The 27953-nt window shown below is 36.7% G+C and overlaps 1 protein-coding gene across 2 annotated transcripts in view; it reads left to right on the top strand.

Annotated features, from left to right (window-relative positions):
- The window catches only part of LOC105214624 (nuclear pore complex protein Nup88), an 85852-nt gene that overhangs the window by 22099 nt on the left and 35800 nt on the right, over positions 1–27953 (top strand). For both annotated transcript variants that reach the window (XM_054231158.1, XM_011188149.3), the window contains exon 2: positions 5640–5809. In XM_054231158.1, coding sequence (XP_054087133.1) covers positions 5640–5809 — 170 coding nt within the window. The remainder of the gene's footprint in view (positions 1–5639; positions 5810–27953) is intronic.

Genomic DNA, 27953 nt, shown 5'->3' on the forward strand with positions numbered 1-27953 from the left:
TCAACGGTAATGACAGTTGAGTTGTCAAATGTATTACGTATTTTACTTCCGTAAACTTTTTTTTTATTTTTTCTTTATTTGAGTAAACTGTGCGTAAATAATGTGCGTTGAATTTTTATTTAAATGCAAATGGCGTTAATAATTTTGGTCTGGTGTCCCCAGAAACAGTTTAATTTTGAAAATTTCGTGATCATTTTGTTTTGAATATCTTTTTTTTTTAATTAAATATGTTTAGGGTCAGTTTTAAAATTATTCAACACTAACAAAATCCGTAAAGAAAAAAGATTGGCAGATGTTTTAGAATTGTAAGTAAACGGAGTTGTGAAAATGGCTGGTAAAATAGATTTAATAATACTAAAATTGAACTCCAAATTAACAATTTAAAAAACAAAATTTGGGCATGGTAGATGGTAACCCTTTAAAAAAAATTGTATTTCGAATTTCATCATACAATTTGATTTAATTGAATTCAATATTAAAATATTTATATCAAGTGAAAGATATTTGAGAAATCTACAGGCGCTTAACTCTTCCAGTTGATACAGTCTAATTGAACTATAATTATTTCAGAGATAAACCTCTTTAAAGAAGACCTTGTACGATCCAATTCAGTAATATTCGAGTGGATAGAATAATTAATAAAATAAAGATTTTATTAAACAAAGAGTGGATATAAGAATGAAAAAGATAATAATAGGGATAAACTGCCACATAAAAACTGAGATATTCTTTGTTATAATTTATGAAGGATCCCTTGAGGCCTCATATAGAATCACTATACAAATCGTCGAGGCCAATAAAATACTGAAACTAACTTTTGTTAAACTCCCTAGATCCCGTACGGAACACATGTTTGTGATCTAACATCCTTCTGAGTTAAGAATATGCTAGAAACCGGTTGATAAGGTTAACAACAATATTTATAGCTCACCTTGTATTTCGATCAATTTGGAAGACCTGAAATATATCATATTATATGCCGAGAGACTTTTTAAAATATTAATATATTAAAAAATAAAAAAACAAAAAGGGATTAAATGTCTGCTACGTCCACGTCGTTAATCCTGGGTTACGCTAAATTCTGATAATAATAGTGCATAAATCAATGAGTTTTCATCATGTTCTGAGTTGGTTTTTTATTTGTAGCTCATACAAATATTGCTGTCCCAAAATTCCCTTTGAGGGGTAAAAAGGTGATGAAATAAGGAACATTTTAAGATATTTTCGAAAATAATCGAAGGGGCATAAATTGTTTAAAATTAAAAAAAAAAAATTTATTTTTTTGCTATAAAATATTAATTTTAAAAATTTTTACGATACACAGTTTTAAAGTTTGAGAAATTCTGTACAAAAAAGTCACATGGTGTTTTAAAATCTGTTCATTAGTTATAAAGGCAGAGAATGCCCCTTATGAATAATTGAGGTTATGATTGTATTTCGTCGGGATTACTTGAATTGTATACGAAAATCATTTTACCTGGGAAAGCGACGAATATCCCAGTCTGCTTCATATGTGATTCGAAAACAGAAAAAAAATTATTAAAAACAAAGTAAGGAATGTATTACGTGAAAACTTCTTTTAAGACAAACAATCCAAGCGATTTGTAGCTATCGCTTTCTTTTAGCGGAAAGGGTGACAATAATAAATGTTTATTCCCCCAACTACTGCAGCAACTCAAATAGGCATTTCATGCACGTTGTCGTGAGTGCGGCAATAAAAGCGCTCGTGAAATATTAACAGATAAGCAAAAGTCTATAAAATGCAAATTTGCGCACCCACACCCAATACGGAAAAGCAAAAAAGTTTCCGAGTTTTGTAATTACAGCAAATGAAAAAAACTTGATAAAAAGAAAATATAAAAGACAAACAGTATTATTGCACAATATATGTACATGTGTGCATACCATTGTTTGATTAGCCGTCATGCAAGCATACATATGAAGTATAAATAAATATAAGACAAAGCCGGCCAAAAAGTATGGGCGGCCTAATGAACTTGCAGAGATAAATTTTCCTTTACGTGATTTCACAAATTAACGACTCAACACGAGAGTGAGCGCTACATACAAACGTAGCCGTCCATTTAGCACGAAAGCTATTCAAAATCATGGCAGATATGGTGAATTTTTATTACAAATCGCATAGGTACACACATATACATATGTATGTATAATTAGTGTTCATATACATACATACATATATGTATATATCCTATATATGTATATATCCTATGAAAGTTGTCAGCCGAAAGTAGTAAATGTGTAGTTAATGTACAAGAGGACGAACAACACCCACACACCTACATGTTTCAGCATCAAATTTTACAAGTCACACACACACACTCAAAGCAGCGATAAATTCTTAAGACAATGGAAAAATACAAAAGAAATTCTTCTAGGCATACTTCTTTTTTGGTTTTGTTTATCTTAGAGACATCTTACACATACTCCCACCACTCGCGGAGGGTTAACTGTAACCCCTGCTTCACTGAAGTGGCATAAAGCCTAGGCATAGAGCAACTTTTGCGTCGGTTAGTGGGTCTCGAACCAACTAATGTGCGCGTATATGAAGCATAAAATGCATGTAATTATGTAAACACACGCATACACATATAAATATTTATATAAAACACGCTTCTAAGGTATAATACACACACATACACATACGGGAACGCATGCATGCGCGATAATTATGACATCTTAAATATAATATATGCAAAAACAACAACTTGGCATAATAAAGTCATGTCGCTGTATAGTCAAGAAGTCTCTGCATAAGTTTAAGTTGGTCGAGTTGCGGGGTGCTTGGTGTTTGGAAGTCATACCGGAAAAAATATGTGTGGGTTTGGGGGGTGTGCAGTGAATGCGTTGACATGTGAAATTTTACAATTCAAATGTCAAAAAGTCAAAAACATTAAGACACACGTAGCTACATACCCATGTGGACAAATAAAGCGTTGGGCCTTACAAATTGTTGAGTGTAGCTAGGCTTGGGTGTGTGGATAAATAAATTTTGCATTTTTTGTTGTTGTTTTAATAAATGTACGGGTTATCTAGCGCTCATATAGGCATAAATATATTGGTATACATATATATATTTTCAACTGTCATAATTATACATATAATATACACATATACGACTCCATCTATGCATTCACATATATTTTTTATATATCTAAGAATTTGAACTCTTCCTTTCAAAATTTCCTGTTTATCTTGAGCAGTTAAATATGTATCTTTCATAAGCATTTACCATCGAAATCATTGCATACTTTTGAGCGCGGAGCTCAAATGTCTTGCTCATTTCATGCCCTTTATTAACACTGATTATACGTATGCGTAGAAATTTAGTTTAATTAATCAGTGATTTGGAAAAAAACAGTGTAATGTAGTGATTTGTTGGATACTGTGTATTAACAGTCAACTCTCTGACAAATCTTCTAAAAAATATCTGGCAGCGACATCTTATAAAATATGCAAATATTACAAGTAACAATCCAAAAAATAAATTATAGCGACGTATATTTTTATATATCCAGCGTAACGAAATTTTGTTGCGTAACATAATTTCGTTGCAGGCAAGAATTTTCAATAGATTTTACTATCGTTCTTAAATAAGTTTTTCCTCAAATTATTTCCCAATAAAGAGCAAAATCGAATCTCCTTGTTTTTTGCCCTCAAAATATACGAATAGAATTTGAATTGAATTTAAATACCTAAATTCCCTCTAAAGGTCCAGACCCAATGCTGGCTGGCTTTACTTGCTTTCGTTGAATTTGCGTACTTTGAATGCTTGTATGACCAAATGAGCGCTTTGAACGCTTTCAAAATAATGTCACAATCACTGTTGCCACACACTTAAACTTGCTAATATTTTCATGTTAAATGTTATATTATTATAAACTCTTTGTAAATTTCTACATACATATATGAAATATTTTAAATATTCTACATTTTAACTATTTGTACTGGCAAACGCATATGTGATAAATATTTGTGTGCCAATGTAGCATCAAAAAAATTACTGAAATTGGTACATTTCACCCAAACTGGTAACCCTAGTTACAATATCAAATATCAAAAGCGCCAGAAGCGCTGGCAAATAGAGCATAGATCTATTCGTAACTTCAAGCGCTTGAAGCAAAGCTCCATTTGGTCTCTTTGCATATGCTCTAGTATAGTTCTATTCAGTTTTGACAGTTCTCACAGCAAAGCAAGTAAAGCCAGCCAGCATTGGGTCTGGACCTTAACTGAGCTAACTTACCTTAGCAATTTGAAATTTTTAAAATTTGATATTTTCTATACCCATTTCTGCTTTGAGTTATTATTTGATAAGCCGTTTCAGAATTGCAGATACTTATGAATGAAATACGCATACATTATTGGTTCCCACGTCACTGTTGACAGACATAACTTTGAAAATAAATTCATCTACCACCAATAACAATGTCAGACTACTCACTCTTGTCAACAGATGCTACTTTGGACTGAGAGGGCAATTGAAAAGTAAACTCCTCTCATGACGAACAAAACCAAACTCTACAAATCCTTCATGCGTGGACGTAGTCAACATCCGATTAGACGGAACTAGGGGTTTTTGTAGAGAAAGGCTTTGCGGAAGATTTATGGCAACGGCGAATACCGCAGACGATGGAACTATGAACTGTATGAGTTCAGCGAATAAAAGAACCGCGGCTGCGCTGGCTATGTCATGTTGTCCGAATGGATGAAAGGGCTCCAGCAATGAAAGTGTTGATTGCAGTACCCACTGGTAGAAGCCGAGGAAGATTAAGACCTCCGTTAGAAAGACCTGGCTTCACTTGGTATTACCAATTGGCGCCAAATTGCCAAAAGGAGGAACGAACGGCGCGCTGTTGTAAACTCGGCTATAACCGCGTAAACGGTTCCTACACCAGTTAAGAAGAAGAAGAATTGTACTTTACGATTTTTTTTTAATAGAAGAAAATATAAAAAATATGATAAATATCACCAGTGTATTGAAAAGTATTTCATATATTGTGTTTGATTAACACGACAATGGCAAAATAAAGTGTAACAACAACTTATCATCCACTATTGTTCTCCTCGGAAAGAATTCACTGTACTAAATTAGGGCCCCATTCGCTATTAATATGTTAAGGCCTATTTTCACTATCAATTTTCTATGTGTAAAAAGATTAACAAAGGAAAGACAAAAAAAAAGGTAAAAAGAATAGAATTTTGGCAGATATTTTTCAAAAAAAAAAAAAAAATTGTGGTCAAATTTTCTTTACATTTTATTTTTCTTTAAATAGTTGTAATTGAAAAAAAATCCTTCGTACAAACACGAGTAAATTGTATCTCGAATACCTGTGCAAAATTTTATCAAGATCGGTTGAGTAGTTTTCGAAGACATTTGACTTTAAAAACACGGTTCCGAGAAAACCGCACACCTTCCAAAGGCTGTATCTACGAAACTAATATTCGGATCAACTTGAAAATTAAAACATTGTTTATGGTGAAAGTTCGTCATGGTAAAATATTTTTTTTTTATATTTTTCTCAATTAGTTATCATTTTATGAATAAAGATTTTAGTTATAAATGAAATTGTAAATAACATCGTATATCAAAACAAAATCCACTTCATTCTCTCTTGCAGCATCTCATACCATCGGTGCCGCAAAGTTTCCAAGTGGAACGTGTTGTCGCCTCGTCGGAAGGCTCACTCATCGCGCTCGCCGGTGCAAGAGGTGTCACTGTGCTCGAATTGCCACGACGCTGGGGCAAGGATGGGCTCTTCATGGAGGGCAAAGAGAAAATCACATGTCGGTAAGTCGCCATTAAGCATAAAGTACTTGTACGAAAGAACACAGTGAAAATCAAAACAGAATTAAATTATAAGTGCAAACAAATTTGTAATGCAAATGCGCGTGACAGCAATTAAAGTGACGCATAGTAACTAGCTGCAATCGCACTTACAAACATACGTAGATAACTACTTGGTGCTTGTAGCAAAGGAATGCCGCATATTAAAATGCCATTAAAGGTCGCACCGAGAACATGTGGCATGCCACATAAGAAAAAAGTAAATATTGTCATAACTCAAGCTTAAAATTAAAATTACCTTTTAGACGCTGAGATATATACATACATACACGCTTACGTTGGCTAAACGACAAGCTAACCAGCTGTAAGCGAAAAGTTCTGCTACAAAAACGAAAAGAAACAAATCTGAAATAAAAACTCGAAAGTAAATGATAAACTGCATTAAGCGCAACATTTCGTGCAATGCAAAAGTTTCCGAAAAGCGAACTTTCCGCCATCGGCTGCTAAATGTACACCGACGCTGTCGACGACGGCAGCGTCTTATGCCAACTTTGATTCATCCGGGTGCCACAAAATCATTGCTCACAACATGGCATGTAGCGCCAAGCCAGCAGGCGGCTTTACCTGCGCCAAATGCAAAGCTGCCACCGAAAAAGCCATTATTATAATTTCATAGCTTCAAAAAAAACTACGAAATACGAAATAAATGTATGCAACGCCAAAAAGTATGCAACAAAGCTATGCTTGCGCGCCCAGGCAGCGCGCGTTGCACGTGTAAAATGTGCCACATTAAAGCACATCTGTTTTTTATTACTTTTAATTTGCCATTAATAAAGCATTTTTTCCGAAGACGACATCACAATTTGCTGGCGCTCATCTATTTGTGTGTGCTCCTCATTTGTAGCGATCTTCATTATTTTCTTTTTTGTGAAATCGTTTTTTTTTTTTGCCTACTTACCTTCTATGCGCCCCTGTTTGGTTGTGTATATAATGCCGCTGTTGCGCCCAATAATAGGCAATTAAATGGTTTTAAATATTGCTGGCCAAGCGATTACCGGTAATAAGTCAATAATATTGTCAGTTTTATGACCTTAATGCGTGAAAGTTACCTAATTGCTCGTTTCTAAGAATTTATGACGCGGGATTTTGGTGCTTATGTCTTATAAACTCGTTATTTTACTAAGCCTAAAATATTATGCCACCAGTTCGATGCCTCTTTCTCTTTATTCTTGAATTACTATGTTTAGAAGGCTGTCGACAGCAATATTTACTCCACTTCCAGTCGTGTCTATGTGAGCGTGACGGAGGAAGATTTTTTTCGTCCGAAACCAGGGGACAACCTGCTTGAATTTGCTAATTAGGATATGATCCTAGGTATTCCAATTACGGGGTTACATCTAGAGCCCTAAAAATGAGGTTTTCAAACATTTTTCCTGAGTAACTTTGAAGAGTATTGAATAATGTTTTATTTGTAAAAATAGCAGTTTTTGAAGCTGCCTCAGCAGATCTCCAGGAACCCCTCCAAAAAATGCGTTTTGCGGTAACCACTATATCTCTGAAGTGGATCATGTGAAATGAATAAATTAAACGCGGATTTCGTTAAAGTAATGTATAATTCATCAAAGGAATGCGCAAAACAATTTAGAAGCTTCTCAAACAAAAAATCAATCAAGTACTAGAAACTATATGTATATCAGAAGCCTGTGTAAAACTTTGAGACTAATCGGTTCAGTCATTTCCAAGAAATCTTGGTCACCGACTTTCAAAACGCTGTTTGTTGAAAAACAAGGCACCACACTGGCATACTAATTTCAAATATTCTGAAACAACTTCGAATTGACTTGATATGACCAAAATGTTGAAATAATATATAAAATAATATTTTTTTTTTAAATTCTTACTAGATGTAACCACTTAAATAAAAATATTGAATGAGGAATTCGTCTGACAAATTTTTGTACCTTTCTCTCAAAGTCAGTGCACCTTTTTTATGGCAAAAAAATATTTTTTTTTTGAATATTTTCTAAATTTTACCTTGGTCCGACTGAAAACCCAGACTCGATCGGGTCCAATTTCTGAACGCATAACTTTTGTAATTTTTGTTTTCGAGTATACGTTTTCACTATTTCTAGTTTTGAGATTACTGCAACCTTGGAAGAACATATTTAAAAACTGATATATTGCCGATCAGAGATAGTGTTGCTCCATTTTTTAAAGAGGTAAGTTTTCAGTTCACAATCCAGCGATTTATGTGAATGCATGAGATTTATTGTTATCTTACACAGGCAATTCCTCAGGTATGTGGTTCTATTACCTATCCATTGAAGAAGTTAATCCAAGAGCTATGATATTTTCTTGAATAAAATTGTGTTTTTAAGTAATATAGCTATGCTTGTCTCGAAATCTATTGAGATTCGTATTTAAAATCCAGAACCTTATGTTCTTTGTTTATCGTGATCTTTCCTGAATTCTTAACCTCAAATTTAACCTCGCCAACTTCACTTCCAGATCTGAAGTTTTATTACTACGGTCTTTGAATAAATAACTTGTCTTGTAAGAAAAATGGATGGGTGGAGACGAGAATTATGTTTCATGTTTAGAATCCAGAAACTTATATTTATAGTTTATCGTGATGTTTCCTAAATTCCTAGCCTCAAATTTGACTACGGCAACAATAATATCAAGTTACGAAATGTATTATAGTTCAATGAATTAATAAATGTGTTCCCTGGGTCTTAAGATGTCTTTGATATTTTGTAATGGTAATGGTAATTTTGTAATGGTTAAAAGCTGAACACACCTCTTTATAAAGCTTGAGAATTGTAATTACTGAAGTAAGGGTTAAAGCTGATAGGTCTACATAGGTAGATATAGTAAAAGAAAATTATAAATATTTACCCTTATTTTAGTATTAGGCCTTTGCAAGCGGGAAAACTTCAACGAAAAGTGAGAAGAGAGCACTCTAAACCACAAAATAAATCAAAAATTATAAACATAATCCTTAAAACCTATAATTCCTGAAGTAAGGGCTAGAGGTGATAGGTCTATATAGATGGATATACATATATATATGTGTAAAATAAAAATATTTACGGCTATTTAAGTATGATGTCTCTGTAGAAACTGGGAAACTACACTTTAGCACTGCGAAATGAGAGAAGAGAACGCCCCAAACCACAAAATAAATCAAAAATTATCAAACTGTACCACAGTTTTACTCCTCGCAAATCCAGTATTTCGCACTAATCGGTATTCTATGCAAATAACAAATGAAATTGTTGCAATAAAAATGTAATGCAACTTAATACAAAAGTTCGGCGAACAAATCCGAGTTGTACGCGGTCGGCATTTGACTGCCATTGTAGGCGGAAAATACTTGCAACTAGAAATTTGTAGAGGCTAATAAACTTTTGTACAATAAATAAAAATTCTCGAAACATTTATTACACGGAATTTTTCACCGCGAAACTTTTGGTCCACCAAAGCGAGTGTAACGGACGGAAAGTTCTATGGGGCGCGGTGTGGCGCATTGTTCGACGTGTACGCGCTCATTAATTCAAAGGCAAATTTCTATAATGTAAAATGTAATGTTGAAAATGCAAATATATGCATTTCCAAATAATTTGTGAGTTACACCCTTACATATTTTTTACCAAAAAAATTCGGAAATTTCACCTTGACTTAAAGTAGGAAGTTAGTTAGCACAACTGCAAGTGTGTCTTTGTCTCTCTCACTCTTTCCCACTTCCCCTCTCGCAATCCAACGCATTCGCATGCAACTCTGTGTCATACCGTTAGCGTAGTCGAGAACTTCCGTGCAAAAGAAACGCATAGTCGTTCGAAATAAAAGCGCGTACCGTGGAAAGGAAGCAACGCTTGAGCGTTTATACTCCAACCGCTTAGTCCTTGATTGTCTCGCTAAAGTAGTTGGCCCACTTTGTGGCGATTTGTCGCGCGAAACAAAGCACTTGCACTGGCGGGGACCGCGGCATAAAACGCATAGTCTTTTGCATGCAGACAGGAAATCAGCGAAAATTCTCGACGAAATTTCATCATCACAATAATCCTTTAAGAGTTGAGTTACTTTCCGAATTGTGCTTTGTAAATTTGTACTTTTAGCGCGTAGGATGTAGAGAAAGCGGAACGCTGTAACTCGAGAAAAGACTGTTTATTATTATAATCACAAATGAAATGAGCAATCGAAAATTCAAATGCATAGCTTTGTGGTTTCAAACCTCAGACGTGGAAATGAGCGACGTAAAAAGTCACATTTTAGAAAACGAAAGATGAAAAGCTTAGTTAGTTTCATCTGCATGCTCTGAATTCAGACCACGCTTCCTCAGTGTACCTAAGGTTCATAAGCTCATATATTTAGTTCAGCTTTGTCCCTACTTTGGTACCAATTTACGATGTATAAAGTTATTTTTCGCCATAATTCAGTCCGATTCGTCGGGAGGCTCAATAAACGAGTACGTACTTTAGTAGAAATAATAGACGTCGTATTTACAGCTGATCGTTCCATAGTCTGCAGTATTCGCCGTTGCCAATTTTCAAAATTTCTCTCGAAAACTTCTAAAGCCGCCTCATCGGATGTTGACATCGTCCACGCTTCTGCACCATAAAGCAAGATGGGAATGATAAGGGACTTGTAGAGTTTGTTTTTTGATCGTCGAGAGAGGACTTTCCTCTTCAATTGCCTACTCAGTCCAAAGCAAGAGTGATTCTGCTTTGGATTTCTAGGCTCTAGACCAGGCCAGTCCAACATAATTTTGTGAAGGGCCAGGTTTAGCATTTTCATAACCGTAGCATGCCAAAATAAAAATAAAATGACCTTCAGTTTTGGTATATTTATTTATTTATAAAAAGCAACATCACATAAATCTTAATATATTATTATTAATGTAACTATGGCCTTAGCATATAAAGATATTCTTATTCTTAAAATCTAATTAATGAGATGTCTAACATTTTTTCTGTTTGCACAGCGCATCTATATCAGCTGGAATTTTAGAAGTGGCTATGCGCAAAATGCCTTTAAGATGGCTATCTAATAAAGATGATCTGGTTTTTGATTTGTTAAATTTCATGCAAGAAAACAGCTGCTCGCGAACATAGTACATATAAAGAAATTTGTTGAATAGCCAGCTTAGTAAGGTTTGGGTATTGACTGGGTGTAATATACTTTTTGTAAAATTCAATTAAGTTTGGAAGACAATTATTATATGCTGTTTTTAGATGAGAGCTGCTTTGCAATTCTATTAACTCCAGCTATAAATTCAGCGCAGCGCCTTCAATTTCAACATCAAATGGATTTTGAAACACTTTCATGCAGGGAGTTTGTGATTTCAAGTCTGCGAATCTGTCGTCAAACTCGTTCCTTAATCTTTGCAACATCAACACGTACTTGTCAAAATCCAAGGTATCTTGCTTTCTTGTAGATACGGTCTCCCAATGAATCAACTGCTTTTGTTCCAGCTGCTTTTCTAACAACAAAAACTTTTTTGTGAAAGCTAGAACGTGTTCAAGTTAAGATCAGAAAGATATTTAGTTATATCAACCAGGAAAGCCAGATCAGCCAACCACTGCTCATCAGTAAGGAAAGTAATTTCTTAGTCTTTGTTGTCAAGAAGTCGTCCAAAGTCGTCCAGCAGGGAATAGAATCGTTTTAGTGTAGCTGCTCTGCCGAGCCAGCGAACGCGACTGAAGTATACAATGTCTTCGTGATCTGAACCGACATCATCCAGAAAGGCCTGAAACTGTCTGTGGTTAAGCCCTCTTGCGCGTATAAAATTAACTGTCTGCACTACTTTATCCATCATATGTTTCAGGTCTAGAACTTTTGCACATGAATAATACAATGATGCTGAATGATTGTATGTGTGATGCTATTACGCATCAAAACCACAAAGCCGTTTCTCTTCCCTGTCATTGCAGGCGCACCATCTGTTGTTAAGCCGCAAAGATTTTCTGTTTGAAGTTCATATTTTTCTATACAACTTTTAACTTCTTCGTGGATGTCTTGTCCAGTGGCTGTATCTTTCATTGAACGCAAATCTAACAATTTCTCGATAACGGTATAGTCTTCAGATACTCCTCTCACGAAAACTGTCAATTGGGCTGTATCTGACATATCAGTACTTTCGTCGAGCGCTAAACTATAGCTAAACTTTTTCTGCTCCGTACAGGCTACTGAAGCGAATATCTCCAGCATTCCATGACGAACTCTCCGTCTGATAGAGGTTCACTTCGCTTGGCAATGACTTTTGCTATCATGAAACTAATTTTTGTAACAGTTTCGGAATTTTCTTTCGGTATTTTGAACATCGCTTGTGGACCGGTCATATTTTTTTAACAAATTTACACAATCAATTCGAATTTGACCTTTGTACTCATCATATATATTGACACACACACATGGAATCATATAGAAGCAACCCTATACAACTGGGATGCCCAAAGACTCTAAGAGATGGCGGGCCGGATGGTGGCCCGGGGGCCGTATGTTGGACAGGCCTGCTCTAGACAGAGTTTATTATTTTTATTATTATTATTATATATATATATATTTGACGTAGGAACCGCTTTAAGCGATTATAGCCGAATCCACCAGAGCGCGCCACTCATTCCTCCTTTTTGCTTTTTGGCGCCAACTGGAAACACCAAGTGAAGCCAGGTCACTTTGCACTTGGTCTTTCCACCGGAGTGGAGGTCGTCCTCTTCCGCGGCTTCCTCCAGCGGGTACTGCATCGAATACTTTCAGAGCTGGAGTGTTTTCTTCCATCCGTACAACATGACCTAGCCAGCGTAGCCCCTGTCTTTTTATTCGCTGAACTATGTCAATGTCGTCGTATAAATCGTACAGCTCATCGTTCCATCGTCTGCGGTATTCGCCGTTGCCAATGTTTAGAGGACCATAAATCTTGCTCAAAACCTTTCTCTCGAAAACCCCAAGAATCGTCTCATCGGATGTTGTCATCGTCCACGCTTCAGCGCCATACATCAGGACGGGAATAATGAGCGACTTATAGAGTTTGATTTTGGTTCGTCGAGAGAGGACTTTACTTGTCAATTGCCTACTCAGTCCAAAGTAGCACCTGTTGGCAAGAGTGATTCTGCGTTGGATTTCAAGGCTGACATTGTTGGTGTTGTTAATGCTGGTTCCCAGATAAACGAAATTATCTACAACTTCAAAGTTATGACTGTCAACAGTGACGTGGGAGCCAAGACGCGAGTGCGCTGACTGTTTGTTTGATGACAGGAGATATTTCGTCTTGTCCTCATTCACCACCAGACCCATACGCTTCGCTTCTTTATCTAGTCTGGAAAACGCAGAACAAACGGCGCGGTTGTTGCTTCCGATGATATCAATATCCTCGGCATACGCCAGGAGCTGTACACTCTTGTAGAAGATTATACCCTCTCTATTTAGTTCTGCAGCTCGTATTATTTTTTCCAGCAATAGATTGAAGAAGTCGCACGATAGTGAGTCACCCTGTCTGAAGCCTCGTTTGGTATCGAACGGCTCGGAGAGGTCCTTCCCGATCCTGACGGAGCTTTTGGTGTTGCTCAACGTCAGCTTACATAGCCGTATTAGTTTTGCAGGGATACCAAATTCAGACATCGCGGCATAAAGGCAGCTCCTTTTCGTGCTATCGAAGGCAGCTTTAAAATCGATAAAAAGATGGTGAGTATCGATTCTTCTCTCTCGGGTCTTTTCCAAGATTTGGCGCATGGTGAATATCTGGTCCATTGTGGATTTTCCAGGTCTAAAGCCACACTGATAAGGTCCAATCAGTTCGTTGACGGTGGGCTTTAGTCTTTCATACAATACGCTCGACAAAACCTTATATGCGATATTGAGGAGACTTATACCACGGTAGTTGGCGCAGATTGTGGGGTCTCCCTTCTTATGGATTGGGCAGAGCACACTAAGATTCCAATCGTCAGGCATGCTTTCTTCCGACCATATTCTACAAAGAAGCTGATGCATGCACCTTATCAGTTCTTCGCCGCCGTATTTGAATAGCTCGGCCGGTAATCCATCGGCCCCCGCCGCTTTGTTGTTCTTCAAGCGGGTAATTGCTATTCGAATTTCTTCATGGTCGGGTAATGGAACATCTATTCCATCGTCATCGATTGGGGAATCGGGTTCGCCATCTCCTGGTGTTGTACTTTCACTGCCATTGAGCAGGTCGGAGAAGTGTTCCCTCCATAATCCCAGTGTGCTCTGGACATCCGTTACCAGATTACCTTCTCGGTCCCTACATGATAATGCTCCGGTCTTGAAACCTTCTGTTAATCGCCTCATCTTTTCATAAAATTTTCGAGCATTACCCATGTCGGCCAGCTTTTCAAGCTTTTCATACTCACGCATTTCGGCCTCTTTCTTTTTACGTCTGCAAATGCGTCTCGCTTCCCTCTTCAGTTCTCGATATCTATCCCACCCCGAACGTGTTGTGGTCGATCGCAACGTTGCGAGGTAGGCAGTCTGTTTTCTCTCCACTGCGGAACGACAATTCTCATCGTACCAACTGGTTTTTTGGCGTTGCTGGAGACCAATTGTTTCGGCTGCAGCGGTATGCAATGAGTTTGAGATGCCGTTCCACAGCTCCCTTATATCGAGATGCTGATGAGTGCTCTTAGAGAGCAGGAGTGCAAGTCGAGTAGAAAATCGTTCGGCTGTCGGTTGTGATTGCAGCTTTTCGACGTCGAACCTTCCTTGTGTTTGTTGACGGGCGTTCTTTGCTGCACAGAGGCGAGTGCGTATCTTTGCTGCTACTAGATAATGGTCCGAGTCAATGTTTGGTCCTCGGAGCGTACGCACGTCTAAAACACTGGAGACATGTCTTCCGTCTATCACAACGTGATCAATTTGATTGCGCGTGTTTCGATCAGGGGACAGCCACGTTGCTTGATGAATTTTTTTATGCTGGAATCTGGTACTACAGACAACCATATTTCGGGCCCCAGCGAAGTCGATCAGCCTCAGGCCGTTTGGCGATGTTTCGTCATGGAGGCTGAATTTTCCGACTGTTGTGCCAAAGACACCTTCTTTACCCACCCTGGCGTTAAAATCGCCAAGCACGATTTTGACATCGTGGCGGGGGCAGCGCTCATAGGTGCGTTCTAGGTGCTCATAGAAAGCATCTTTGGTCACATCGTCCTTCTCTTCCGTTGGGGCGTGGGCGCAAATCAGCGATATGTTGAAGAACCTCGCTTTGATGTGGATTGTGGCAAGACGTTCATCCACCGGTGTGAATGCCAGGACTCGGCGACGTAGTCTCTCTCCCACCACAAACCCAACACCGAATTTGCGCTCCTTTATATGGCCGCTGTAGTTGATGTCACAAGGACCCACCTTCTTCCGTCCTTCTCCCGTCCATCGCACTTCTTGGACGGCGGTGATGTCAGCCTTTAGTTGTATGAGGACATCAACCAGCTGGGCAGAGGCACCTTCCCAATTAAGAGTCCGGACATTCCAGGTGCATGCCCTCAAATCATGATCCTTAGTACGTTTGCAGGGGTCGTCATCAAAAGGGGGGTTTCTCATCCGAGGCTCGGTGTTTGTTTTCATTGGGGAGATTTTTTTATGTGGTGGGTCCCAAGCCCTACGCACAACCGCACAAGCGGTTAAATTCGTAATAAATTCGAATTCTAGACTTTCTTCAAGAAATTATCCATTAGAAACACTTTTAAATGTATTTTATTCTTCTAGTTCACTGATCGATAAGAAATATTTGTTTTACAATAATCTGTCTAAGATGGTATGACTAGGAATCTATTCAAGAATATGTTTATCAAATTTTTTTTTACAATCCTTTTATATCCCTCGAATACTCAGCGTCGAAAGATTTTGTATGACACAAGAGATTCTGTATTCGATTGTTTTCCGGAAAAGCGCATTAAAATAAGCATACGTGTAAATATAAAATTGCATAAGTATATGTATATGGTATATATTTTTACATATATATGTGCATATATACTTTCTATATTGCGTTTGACAAATTATTTCTTTACACTGTAGAATAGTCAACCGACAAACTAAATTGAAACCTAAACGTTTTGAACGGCAAATTATTGTAATTGCAACCGGAAAATAGGCAGCTAAATTACGAAGCACAAGAAGAAGAAACGCGGCGTGAACAACACTTGAGCTGTATGCAGTGCAAAAGTGCAAAAGTTATGAATGAAATAAATATAGAAATATGTATTTTTCTAGCATTAAATATAACCCCTTGTTCTAAGCGGAAAATGTATTCGCACAAGGCGAGCTGGATTTATACGGCTTAATTTGCAGAATTGAAATTCTGCTGATCATTCTTGAAGCTTTCGCTACAAGTAAACGCTTTTTCACGAGATGAATTACTTTATGAAGCACAAGGCATTTTTAGTCTGATGATAACGATATCTCTGCTTAAAATTTTGAAGTGCTGTTAGCTTTAATTAGAGAATCGTAGACCATAAGAGCTCAACTAAAGTCTAAAAAATTAATAATATATAGAAGCGTGTAAACAGAGAAGACAAATATATTGATTAAGAATGCATTTGATATGACAATTCCAATACATCGATTCACTGGCCTTCAGGGTCCATCTACGGCCTCAAAATAAAAGTAGAACAAATCTAAGGCAAATAGACTTAGTACCGGAATTTATTTTATATGTCTGGATCGAACCTTGAACCAATCAAAATATTTTATATTTTATATGCTTCGGAAGAATCCAAGCTTCATAAAGTTTATAATACTTATGTTACCTCAAAAACTCCAACATACTTATCCCCACAACCCTGTTAATGAATAAATATAGCAAAAACGCAATATATTGTGAGCAATAATTTTACTTGTACGCACTTCACCTACTTTGTAGGTGCACTCGAAAACGAATTCAAGCCACATGCCCTTCTCAGATATGCCAAAGCGTCGAGCGAAAAGAACAATAGACGCAATTGGAAGCCTTTTCCCCATAGCAAATATGCTACCAAGCAATTGCGAAAAAAGAATAATCATACAAACCAACTACAACACCGATGATGACTGAAAATTGCACAGGTTAGGTCGCTTCAAGTGGCAACACCCGCACTAACGGGCCACATTGTAGGTGCATACTTATACACATGTGTGAATGTGTGAGCCAGCCGAAGGCAAAACTCCTTGAAAGCAACGTTTCGATTGTTGTCGGGAGAGTAGTGGTGGGGCAGTCGAGAAAAAATGCTAAAATCTCAAGTGTTTAATTTTTCGCATAGCTGCACCTACGTCCCACCCACTTTGTTGGGTGTTTTGCATTTCTTCTTTGATTTTTTACAATTTTTTGTGTTTGCTGTAGCTTTAGCTTTCAATTGTTCTGTGCAGTTGTGTTGAAGATGTTGATTCAGCGTTTTTTCTGCTCGACCGCTTCCCGCTCCCCCTTAGCACCTTAATATTTGCAATCAAGTCACTTTTTCATCACATGTCAACAAAATATGTTTTTTTTTTTCATTATTTTGCTTTATGGCGTTAGCAATTGCCAACTGCAATATAGCGTGGTTTCACCTCCTGTGTGCTTTGGGTGGTAGTAAGGGATGCTTCAGCCTGGTGGCATATGAAAACCCGCTTTGTTATTAATTTCATATGAATGTTAAGCGTCGACTGGCAGCAAAAAAACGTAAATAAAATATGTAAATTTAGTTGATATGCATTTGTGCGGTTCTGTTTGCCGGGGCACTTGTCGATATTTAAAATAATTGTAGAAAAGTCAGCGTCGCACAGGAAGTTGGAAAATTATTGTGCGAAATTAAAACGGTTATAGAAATAGCTGAATGAAATAATTTGTTTTATAATTTTTGCATATGAGATTAAAAACAAAAGATACTTCACTTGGCTGTCAAAAGAAATTATAAATATTTCTATACCATTCAAAATTTCAACTATTTGAAAATCATTAAACTGGAGCTTAAAGCTTTTAAATTTTATACCAATAACCAAATTTATTTTATTTATTTATCAACAATATTAAAATATAGACTGAAAAGCTTTCTGATATTTTGTGGTGCACTTCTCAATTAACTGTTTGGCATATCGCTTTTACGCAGAAATCTTAAGAACGACAATTATTGGCGTTGTTCTGTTACTCATCTTACTGACCGGCCTTGCCTTGATCATCGTTAATGATCGACCAAATTTTTTGGATCTCTATTTTCTGTGACAGCATTTTATATTTAGCTAGAATGTCTACAACTTTCGCTTCCAAACCAAACCTATTTAAGAGTTTTTTTAGAGAGTATTGAATTGAATAGGTAGCAGTCGACCACCAAATATATTTTTTTAGATAAAATGATAAGAGATTATACTACGTAAAAGTAAACATCTTTGTGTTAGGTTAGACCTCTTTCCCTTACTTCTTATTACTATGAGCTTTCGCAGTTTCGGAAAAATGCTGAACAAGTGTAAGAACTATTCACATTCAAAAACTTTTTGATCAAAATATTGTATGAAAACTAAACGCCGAAAATGATTTGGTTTATCGACTAAAATGTTTAGATTTGGAATTCGACAATTGTTATTCGATCCTAAGCTTATTCATTTTCCTTAATTGATTGTCTTTGGCAAAATCCAAACTCCCATTTTTGACATTTTTTTATAATTGTCCAAAGAAGAGAGAAAATCAATTAAAAACAAGAAAAAACGTTAACTTCGGCTGTACCGAAGCTAATATACTCTTTACAGGTGCATTTCTTCTAGTAAATATGTGTTTAAGCAAATCTAAAGATGTAAGAAAGAGTAAGTAAAAAAAAGAAAACATTTTACTAATACTTTTTAGCCGGGTTGTTTGCTAGAAACATAAAGGTTATATAGTTAACCGATCTGAACAATTTCTTCGGGGATTATATTATTACCTTAAGCAGTAATCCATGTCAAATTTCGTGAAGATACCACGTCAAATGCGAAAATTTTCCATACAAGCTATATGATATAGTGGTCCGATATCGGCAGTTCCGACAAATGAGCAGCTTCTTGAAGAAGAAATAACATCTGCAAAATTTCAAAACGATATAGGACTAGTTCGTATATATACAGACAGACGGACGGACGGACAGACAGACAGACGGACATAGCTAAATCGACTCAGTTCAACATACTGATCATTTATATATATACTTTATAGGGCCTCCGACGCTTCCTTCTGGGTGTTACAAACTTCGTGACAAACTTAATATACCCTGTTCAGGGTATAATAACATTTAGTAGGCCTCGTCATACGTCATACGAAATGACAGCAATCTAATTATATTTTATAATAAAGACCAATTTAAATTTACCCATTCCTTTGGGATTGCTCTTTCAATTCCAATAATGTTCAGTTTTGTTTTCCTTTGGTATATATTTTCCTGGATAGAATGCCCCATAGATTTTCGTTGGGATTTATATCCGGCCTTACTGTCGGCCTCTAATTTTGTGATACACTATACAAACTGGAGTCTTTCCATGATGTCCATATGCGGCACATATCATAAGCATTCGTCCTTTAATGTTTTTAGCGAATCTGGTTTCTTTCTTACGACGAATATCGTGACAGGAACTCTGAAAACCGCCGGATCTTTCTAAATTATGCTTTTCTCGCAACTAAATATGACGGGTTGTCACTTGGTGTCCCAAAATTGGTACGTTACAGTAAACTCGCCAACTTGTGAATTTGAAGTTTAAGTTTAGCATTTCTTTTTTCCAAATCGAATAGTGTTATCTGCTTTCAAGATTTGTTGCACGCGTCGAGTAGTGACTGGAAGAGACAATTTATACTGCGTTTGCGAGGGGCTTTCTTTTTAATTCGAATTCCCCTTTTCTTTATTAAATGTGGTCAACCTTTACGAGATGTTTTACTATAGTTCTTGGGATTCTTTAGAAAAAAATCGATCGTTTTTTTATTATTTTTCATCCTCGTGACAATTTTTCGTATGGACATTCCATTTTCTTTGAATGCCCCTTATTTCGGACAGCTTTTCAATATTGAGTTTGGTACTGCGTGTAATTATACTCTCGCAACCTGTTGCACAGAGTGTCATAACTAAGCCATAAATAAAGTTATGAAAATGAAATTTGGAACATAGGATCCCATTAGGGAGGGGCACATTTAGATGTAATTTTTTTGGAAAAGTGGGCGTGACCCCGCCCTCAAATAAGTTTTTTTGTATATAACTCGCAAACCAATAAAGCTATATAAGCCAAACTTTCTGCAGTCGTTTCTTTTAGCCATTTCCTTATACAGTCCAAAAATGAAAGAAATCGGATAATAACCACGCCCACCTCCCATACAAAAGTTAGGTTGAAAATTACGAAAAGTGGGTTAACTCCCTAACGAAAAACGCCAGAAACACCAAATTTTACATAAGAAATGGCAGAAGAAAGCTGCACTGAGATTTTTTTACAAAATGGAAAATGGGCGTGGCGTCGCCCACTTATGGGTCAAAAACCATATCTCAAGAACTATTCGACCGATTTCAATGAAATTCGGTATATAACACTTTCTTGACACCCTGATGACACGGGTGGAATATGGGCGAAATCGGTTCACAACTACGTCTACTTCCCATATAACCCAATTTTGAATTCCATCTGATTCGTTCACTTTATAATGTATTCATAAGGAACCAATGAAGCTAGCGGAATAAAACTTTACACAAATACTGTATTTGAGCTGTGACATCACTTGTGGAAAAATTGTCAAAATCGGACCATGACTTTTCAAGGCCCCTGATATCAAACATGAAGAACTCAGTGCCTAAGGTTAATTTTTCACCGAAAATATAGGTAAATCCCTCAGATATTTTAATGTAATTCATTCCCTCTGAATTTTTTTCTTATAACAGTTTCTCTCTGTACCTGAAATGGTAAAAATCGGGTCATAACTTCCCCCAGATCCTATATACCTAATTATAAGTAATATTAAATTAAGTGATCGTATAGTCTTCGATACATTGTATCTTGGTGGTGAAAACGAGTGAAATCGGTTTAGGAATTACCTCAGTCCCCATATACTATTTATGATGATTTTCGTTATTCTATTGAACTTTATGCCGAATATATGGGTCGAATTGTGTTGTCTTTATAAAATTACATCAATAAATTGCGAGAGTATAAAATGTTCGGTTACACCCGAACTTAGCCCTTCCTTACTTGTTTTTTAATTAAAATTGGTTTGAGACAAGCGTATAATTCATGTACCTGAATCTGAAAATGAGATAATCATTCTATAAGTAGAAATATGAAGCACTCATTATTTTGAGGTGATTCTAACTTGCTAAGCAGCTAGCGTTCTATTGTGTCTTTGAGAGGTAGCTAAACCTCAAAAAAGCCAATTTTTTGAGTTGGTTCCACAACCATAAAACCAAAATTATTAGTATAAATCAATCTTTTTTGAATGATTGTATGTAAGAATAATTTATAGAGGTAAAATATTCAAATAAACATATAAAGACAGAAGAAGAGGTAAGCAAAATTTTAATGAAGCGCAATCAAGCAAGACATGAAGACATGACCTGATAAATGCACAGCGCTGAGGATGATGAGCTACGACAAATTTACACGTCACTGAATGAGCAAAAATATTTGATTTCTGCAATACAATTAAGCCAAAAATGCCAGCAATGCCAAATAAATCACGGCGAAGGAAAGCTCCAAAATTTCCATTCAAGTTATGCCAACAGCTGAAGTATTTCCAAAGATTTACAACAAATTAATTTAATTAAAAGTATGGTTTGGCGTTAAAACACCTACAGGCCACAAAACAAGACAACACAAACACCTCAAGCGGCCACGGCACCAGCCCCGGACCCCCACGCATCGCTGGCTTAAGACGTTAAGACGCATTCACACTCGCGCTCTTGCCCTCCTCTGTGTCAACTGTCAAATGTCGTCGCTGTAACGGTTTGGCCTGCAAGCTATGTTTTGTATAATGAGTAAATGCAATATTCACAGTCGAAAATGAAATGGAATGACAGCGAAAATGTCAACGCGGCACATTTGCTACATCCGCACCGGAGGCTGGGTTATAAGTCAAGGAGCTCCACTATATATATGTATACCCACCTTTGCACATTAGCATGCTGCGGTAATAAAATTCTTAATGTGCCATTAAATCCTTTCTTTTTGCCATACCCGACCTACTGCCTGTCCCCCTTCAACGCAGTAGCGGAAAAAAGTTTGTGCTGCCGCCGCCAAAAATTCTTCCGTTATACGTTGATGGAATTTGTCCAAGAAAAGAAATGTTTCCGCGCTCAGCATATCTTTGCAACGCCAAATGGCACACAACCTTTGTTGTTGTTATTATTATTCCAAAAAGTTGCCGTGTAAATAAATTGCGCAGATTTGTCGCCATCTTTGTTGCTGTACTATGCGTACGGCGGCAATAGTTGAAAGCCGCCGTGGCGAAGGTGTTAAAATCGCTGATAAATGCTTGACTATAACGGCATAGCCGAGAGATTAGTGGTGGCTGCCTGACTGGCTGCTTGGCTTATGTCAGTTTCGCTAGCTATTATTATTATTGTCAGTCAGTTTTTGGTTGAAGTGATTCAATGCATTTAGATGACAACATTATGGAATTCGACTACTTATAGTCCGTCGAAGAGTCGCAGGAAGGAAGTTGGTTATTGTATTCGTGCGCATTTGGCAAATTGCATATCTTACGAAATTATAATAAGCATTAATTTTGACATTCTTTGATATTTGTGACAACTCGACGGAAATTACTAAAAATTTTGATCTACAGGCACAACTAGTAATATTAATGATGATAACAAGTAAAGAAGTTTACACGGGACAGTTCGGAATTTACATTTAATAATATACTAAAATTTGTAAGGAATGTAGAAAAATTTGTTGAAACCCTAGTGAAGGTTAGAGGCTGTCATGTACAGAGAATATGTAGCTAATGACTTCTGTTAAAAGATTTTCTTTCGATGGCCCTCCACAAATGGTGTAAATCCCAAAAAATTTTAATCTCCTTCTACTTTAATACTGTTCTTCATCAAGTTCTTCATAAGTTATTCAAAAATAAATCACTCTATAAGTCCATTAGTATGTCCAGTGTTTTAGTGATTTTATTATGAAGTTTAGATCATCAGATAATTGAAAAATCAACCGAACGAACAACTTTAACTTAATGGTCCTCTAAAAGAGTTCGCTTCGCCACCTGTTAAATGCTAAATATTCTAAAAGTAATAACTCAGGTGAAGAAAGGGGGAGAAATATTACTTTTCTATTATCCACTCGTGAGTCCTTCTTATACAAAGCCCAACCTCGGGAGTTCAGATGCAAGAAATAACTATGATCGAGAGATCTAGAGATTCAGGTCTCAAAACAGTTTTGTGTAGAGTTGTTAAGATTGCAATTCTTGGTGAGATATAAATCCGGGTCCATTCTAGTTCCGTTTATCTACCAACGGAAAGGAGACTTTTCAATTTTTTAGCCCTTATATAGCTAATCGAATCTTGAACTTTGCTTCCGCCGTTTTTTTAAATTTAAGGTTTTTTTCACTTAGGACAGCCTCACCGTACGTATCCGAAAGCATTCGATGAGCCTCAGCCGCACTTTTCTTGGAATTAAAAAAGAAAAGCAAAATTTCCCGCAAATGTCGAGAATTCGGCTCAAAAAGTGACATTTTCAGTTGAGAATAAGTTTGCAAGATTCAAAAAGATCTCTACAAATATTTTGTTGGGTTAATGTTGACTCAAATGTCGAAGATCGATATAAAAAAAATCGATTTAATCGACCAGTGCTTGGAAAACGGCGGAAGCAAAGTTGTAGACCTAATTGATATAAAGGTCTCTAATTTGAAACGTTTATCATATATAACCTACTATTTTACTCGTGTGTTCGTATGCCTTTGGGGATATTATATGGAAACACCAAAGCCTCACAATCCGTGCTGCCAAGTCGATGGTAAAGTTGTCTTATTTAATTTCTTAAATTTTGTTTGGCTTGAGACCGATAAATCCAGGAAGCTATACAATATGAGTGATTCAGTTCCAGAATAAGAAGAAGGCATCCCACTGCATTTAGTTCCTTTATTGTATACTTGAGAATCTTACAGATCCTTACCATTTCATAGAGTCTTACATATAAGAGACCTACTCATCTGGAAAGTTTGACATCATTTTTTCTATGTGGATCAGGTTTCGACAAAAATGTTGTACATCTTCATGTCATCCATGTTCTTTCTTAGTTTTGTTAGATCTCGAGTAAAGAGATGTTTGATTTTTTCAAGGAAAAGTTACTACCTAATGTTCTTCTTAGCTGGAGATGCCGAAATAAAATTACTAAAAAACATCGTTTTTAATCTAGTAATTTGGTTGATTGCCATTCTTTAATTAATTCCAAACAGTATACATTATTCTTGAAAATCCAATATACTACATAACATATTGCCCATAATTTAGCACCTAAACCTCTTTCAAATTAAAGGCGACAGCGGCAATATGCGGGCAGCGTTACAAATGTAATTTTTATTTACACAAAATTTTAAGCCTCAACAAACACAACCTCCGGCTCTGCTCATTTTGGCATGCTCAATCGACGCGCAGCCACCGCCTAAGCAAATTTCGTGCAGAGAATAGATTGTAAACCGAAATAAAAAACGCCGCAAAAAAATGGGAAATAAATGTCCCAAACAAGGATTAATGAAATAAAATTATGTGTTTCCGCTTTAAATGAGCAGGCGGTGCCCACTTATTTGGCTACTTTATAGTGGTGTAAAGCAAATATCCACAGACAAGTGTAGTAAAGAAAGGGTTAATCGCGACAGCATTGAAGAAAAAAGTTGAAAGAAAGAAAAAATTACACAAAAAATGGGAATAAAAGAAGAAAAAAGCTGTAACACGTACAAATCTGCTAATTTTTTTTTTATTTTTTTTTTTTTATAATTCTATGAATATTGCTACGAGCTTCATCCACCCTCCTTAATGATGAGCACGTGGTCTTTTTCCTGTTCAGCATTTTGAGCTAAATCTACCGAGCGACGAGGTGTCCCGAGATCGAACAATAAACCAAGCTATGTAGATATTCTTGCCTCCACCCAGACTAGTAAGAGCTTTGTGTGACATTATTTCCGGACTTTGTATGAAATTGTGATCCTTTATAAGATGGATGTAGTATATCTCGAAAGAGACAATTGTAGTTGTACCTTGTTTCGCCTCTCTCAGAATCTTGCCTTTCTGAATTTATCAAGGTGCTGGACTACTTGTAAGAATGACCAATAGTGATTTTAGATGTTGTTTTTTCTGCAAAAATCAAAGAGCCGATCCGAGCCGCAGTCCCATTCAAAGACTTTACTTTTCACAAAACCTCTTAAATGTTCGCGGTAGTCTTGTTCAAACCCACCAAGTCCAATCCGAAACGCTGTTTTATTTTCCAATAAAGGTGTCTTACCTAGTTCCGAGCTCCGTAGTAAATGTTGCACTATGATCAGATGCGTTTCATTAAAAGATCTCACCTTGCAAATTTATAACCTCAAAGAAAACTACTTAAATAATTGTCGTGGTTTAGTTCCAAATTCGTGAATCCCCAAAGCAGGTATCTTTATACTTTACTGGTTTCCTTGTAATAAGGAGCCACACCTGGCCTGCCAGCCTTTCGACTTTTGTTTAGACGAGACGTTTTTTAGATTTTAAATTCAGGTTTTAATACGAGAAAACACAGACAAACGATATTCAGCGTCCTTAAATCTATCGTATACCCCCCCAAACCCCCATAAAAATATTCCTGCAAGCACAATTTCGAAGTGAAGTACTTACGAACTATTCCGCTACATTATAACCGAATGGCAACATAAAAATAATAAACTTAATCATCGTCGCCCGCTGAGTATCAACTCGTAAACGCACGCCCTGCCTCGCAACGGTGCTATTAATGATGCTGCCATCGCCACCTCACTCCTCGCTGTTCGCCACATTGCCTTCGCTCAGCCATTTCTATGCTAATCGAAGTAATTTGACAGTTGAGCGTAATGTCGAAAATAAAATGAGCCCCGACGATGCCAATGACTGTCAGTCGATTAGCGCAGCTTCGTACGACGGCTGGCAGCGCGGTAGTGTATAACCAGTTTTATGGATCAGCCTCATATCAGGGTTGCTTAGTTAGCAATCATTGGTAATCAAAAAGTGCCGCAGTCAGACCATGCATGACAGGTGTGTGATGTGGTGGTGAAAATATATTATACAATGTCTCAGCGGATGTCAAGGCAAGCGTAGTATGGTGGCTTATAATCAAAAAGTGCTTATGAATGAAATATGAAAATACATATAACTTTTGACTGTTGTATGCATATTTTTGAATATTTTAATACAAGTTTCGACCGAAGGATAATGAAAACAAAAACAAATATACAAATATTACATAAAACCATGTTGAGGTGGAGGAGCTAATGGGGAGTACGAGTGGTGATTGGCTATCATTGTTTCATTCACCGTGAACACCTTTACATTCGTTGCTTTACAGACGTCTTTAATGTCATTATGTTTTAAGAAGCAGGCTCATAAAGTCATTAAAATAAATGATAAAATTTTTTATATTATAAGACTCATGATCGCCAATTATTATTTAACCAACAATGAAAAACGTAAAAAATGATATTTATCTGCATACGTAGAACTCTCCACTAGTGGAGAGATTTTTTATTCAATCTTAAAAAAGTGATACAAACATATAAAACTGTCCCTATTAGAGGCTTTTTCTACACTTTTGGAGAGTTATTTAATGTTGTCATATATTCATTATTTTAATCAGGAATCAGCATATTGCATTATATGATCTTGCATGTACACCTACATATTTGAACGAAAATTTTGATAAATTTAATAAAGGATACAAAAATTTACTTTCCATCAGTGGTGAGATTTTGATTGCCAGGGACAATCTAAAAATTATAAACTTATATTATATTATAAAGCGTTTTTAAAACAATATCCGCTTATAAAAACGTTATGTTATTTGTATTTTCAGACTTGACCTATAATTTTTACCACTTAGTAACCATCTACAACTGAAAAGTATCTTCAAAAATTTACGTTTTAGTGTTTTATAATTAATTTATAGTAATTATGTAATTTTTAGTCAATTTGTTAAACTCTCCACTTTTTGGAGAGTTTCTAAAATTTTCTGTATCATTAAGCAATAAACATTTTAATATGAAATAATTAAATTTAAGCACTAACTCTACAGTTTTGGAGAGTTTTTTCAACATTAGTCGAATATTATATATAACAAAAAATATTTCTGCACCAGCCAATCATCATATCCCTTCGCTTTGCCTTCCCGCCGACGAGTAACAGTTTTTGGTTATTACTTTTTTTTATAATAATAAACTGCGGGTGAGTTACTAAGTGCCTGCCACGCGCTACCCACCTGCTCGTCCTGCATGACCACCAAATGAAAGTAAACTCTCCACCTGGCTGCCATTCTGAATGGCCTCATTATTATGCGTCCAATAACCTTTAGCGGCGCTCCACACCGCGTACCAACACTTCCTGCAGCAGCCTGCGAACAACAACATCAACAGCAAAGCGGCGTTATAATCGCGCTGCTTATTTCGAACACCAAATGACAGCGGCTTGTTGACTAGCGGTTGGCGGTGCGCCTTTTATCACTCAACGCTTTGTCGATTGTCATTTTTGCTTCGTTGATTTTCGTGCATGGCAACAACTCTACCGTCGGCTTTCATACCGCTAGCATAACGAAAATATTTTAAGCGTTTTTTATGTGTTTGTGTTTTTATGTTAATTCATATTTTGTCATAAACTTGCCGAATGCTGTGTGTGATATCAAGCCACCCAGTTATGCTGCTGTACATTCGCGCTTGTGTAGGTGTGTGTATAACACTCTTAACCCTTCTGCCAGCACGCGTTGTTGTTGTTGCTGTTTTGGAAATTTTAATCCTTTTAATGAAAATTAGTTTCTCTCAATACCATTTAATATTTCTCGCTTGCGCATTATCTGCCAGCATAACTGTACATGTGTACTTACAGCCTTAAATATGCTACATACATACATACATATTTGTGCTGCTGCTTTTCTTGCTGCTCCCATGTTGTTTACTTGAATTATCATAATTTCTGTTTGCCACCCTAAATCAACAGCGCTAACATCAGCTCGCCCACCCCATGTGCTCCGTGTATGTATT

The sequence above is a fragment of the Zeugodacus cucurbitae genome, chromosome 5, assembly GCF_028554725.1.
Source record: "Zeugodacus cucurbitae isolate PBARC_wt_2022May chromosome 5, idZeuCucr1.2, whole genome shotgun sequence".
Classification (NCBI taxonomy): Eukaryota; Metazoa; Arthropoda; class Insecta; order Diptera; family Tephritidae; genus Zeugodacus; species Zeugodacus cucurbitae.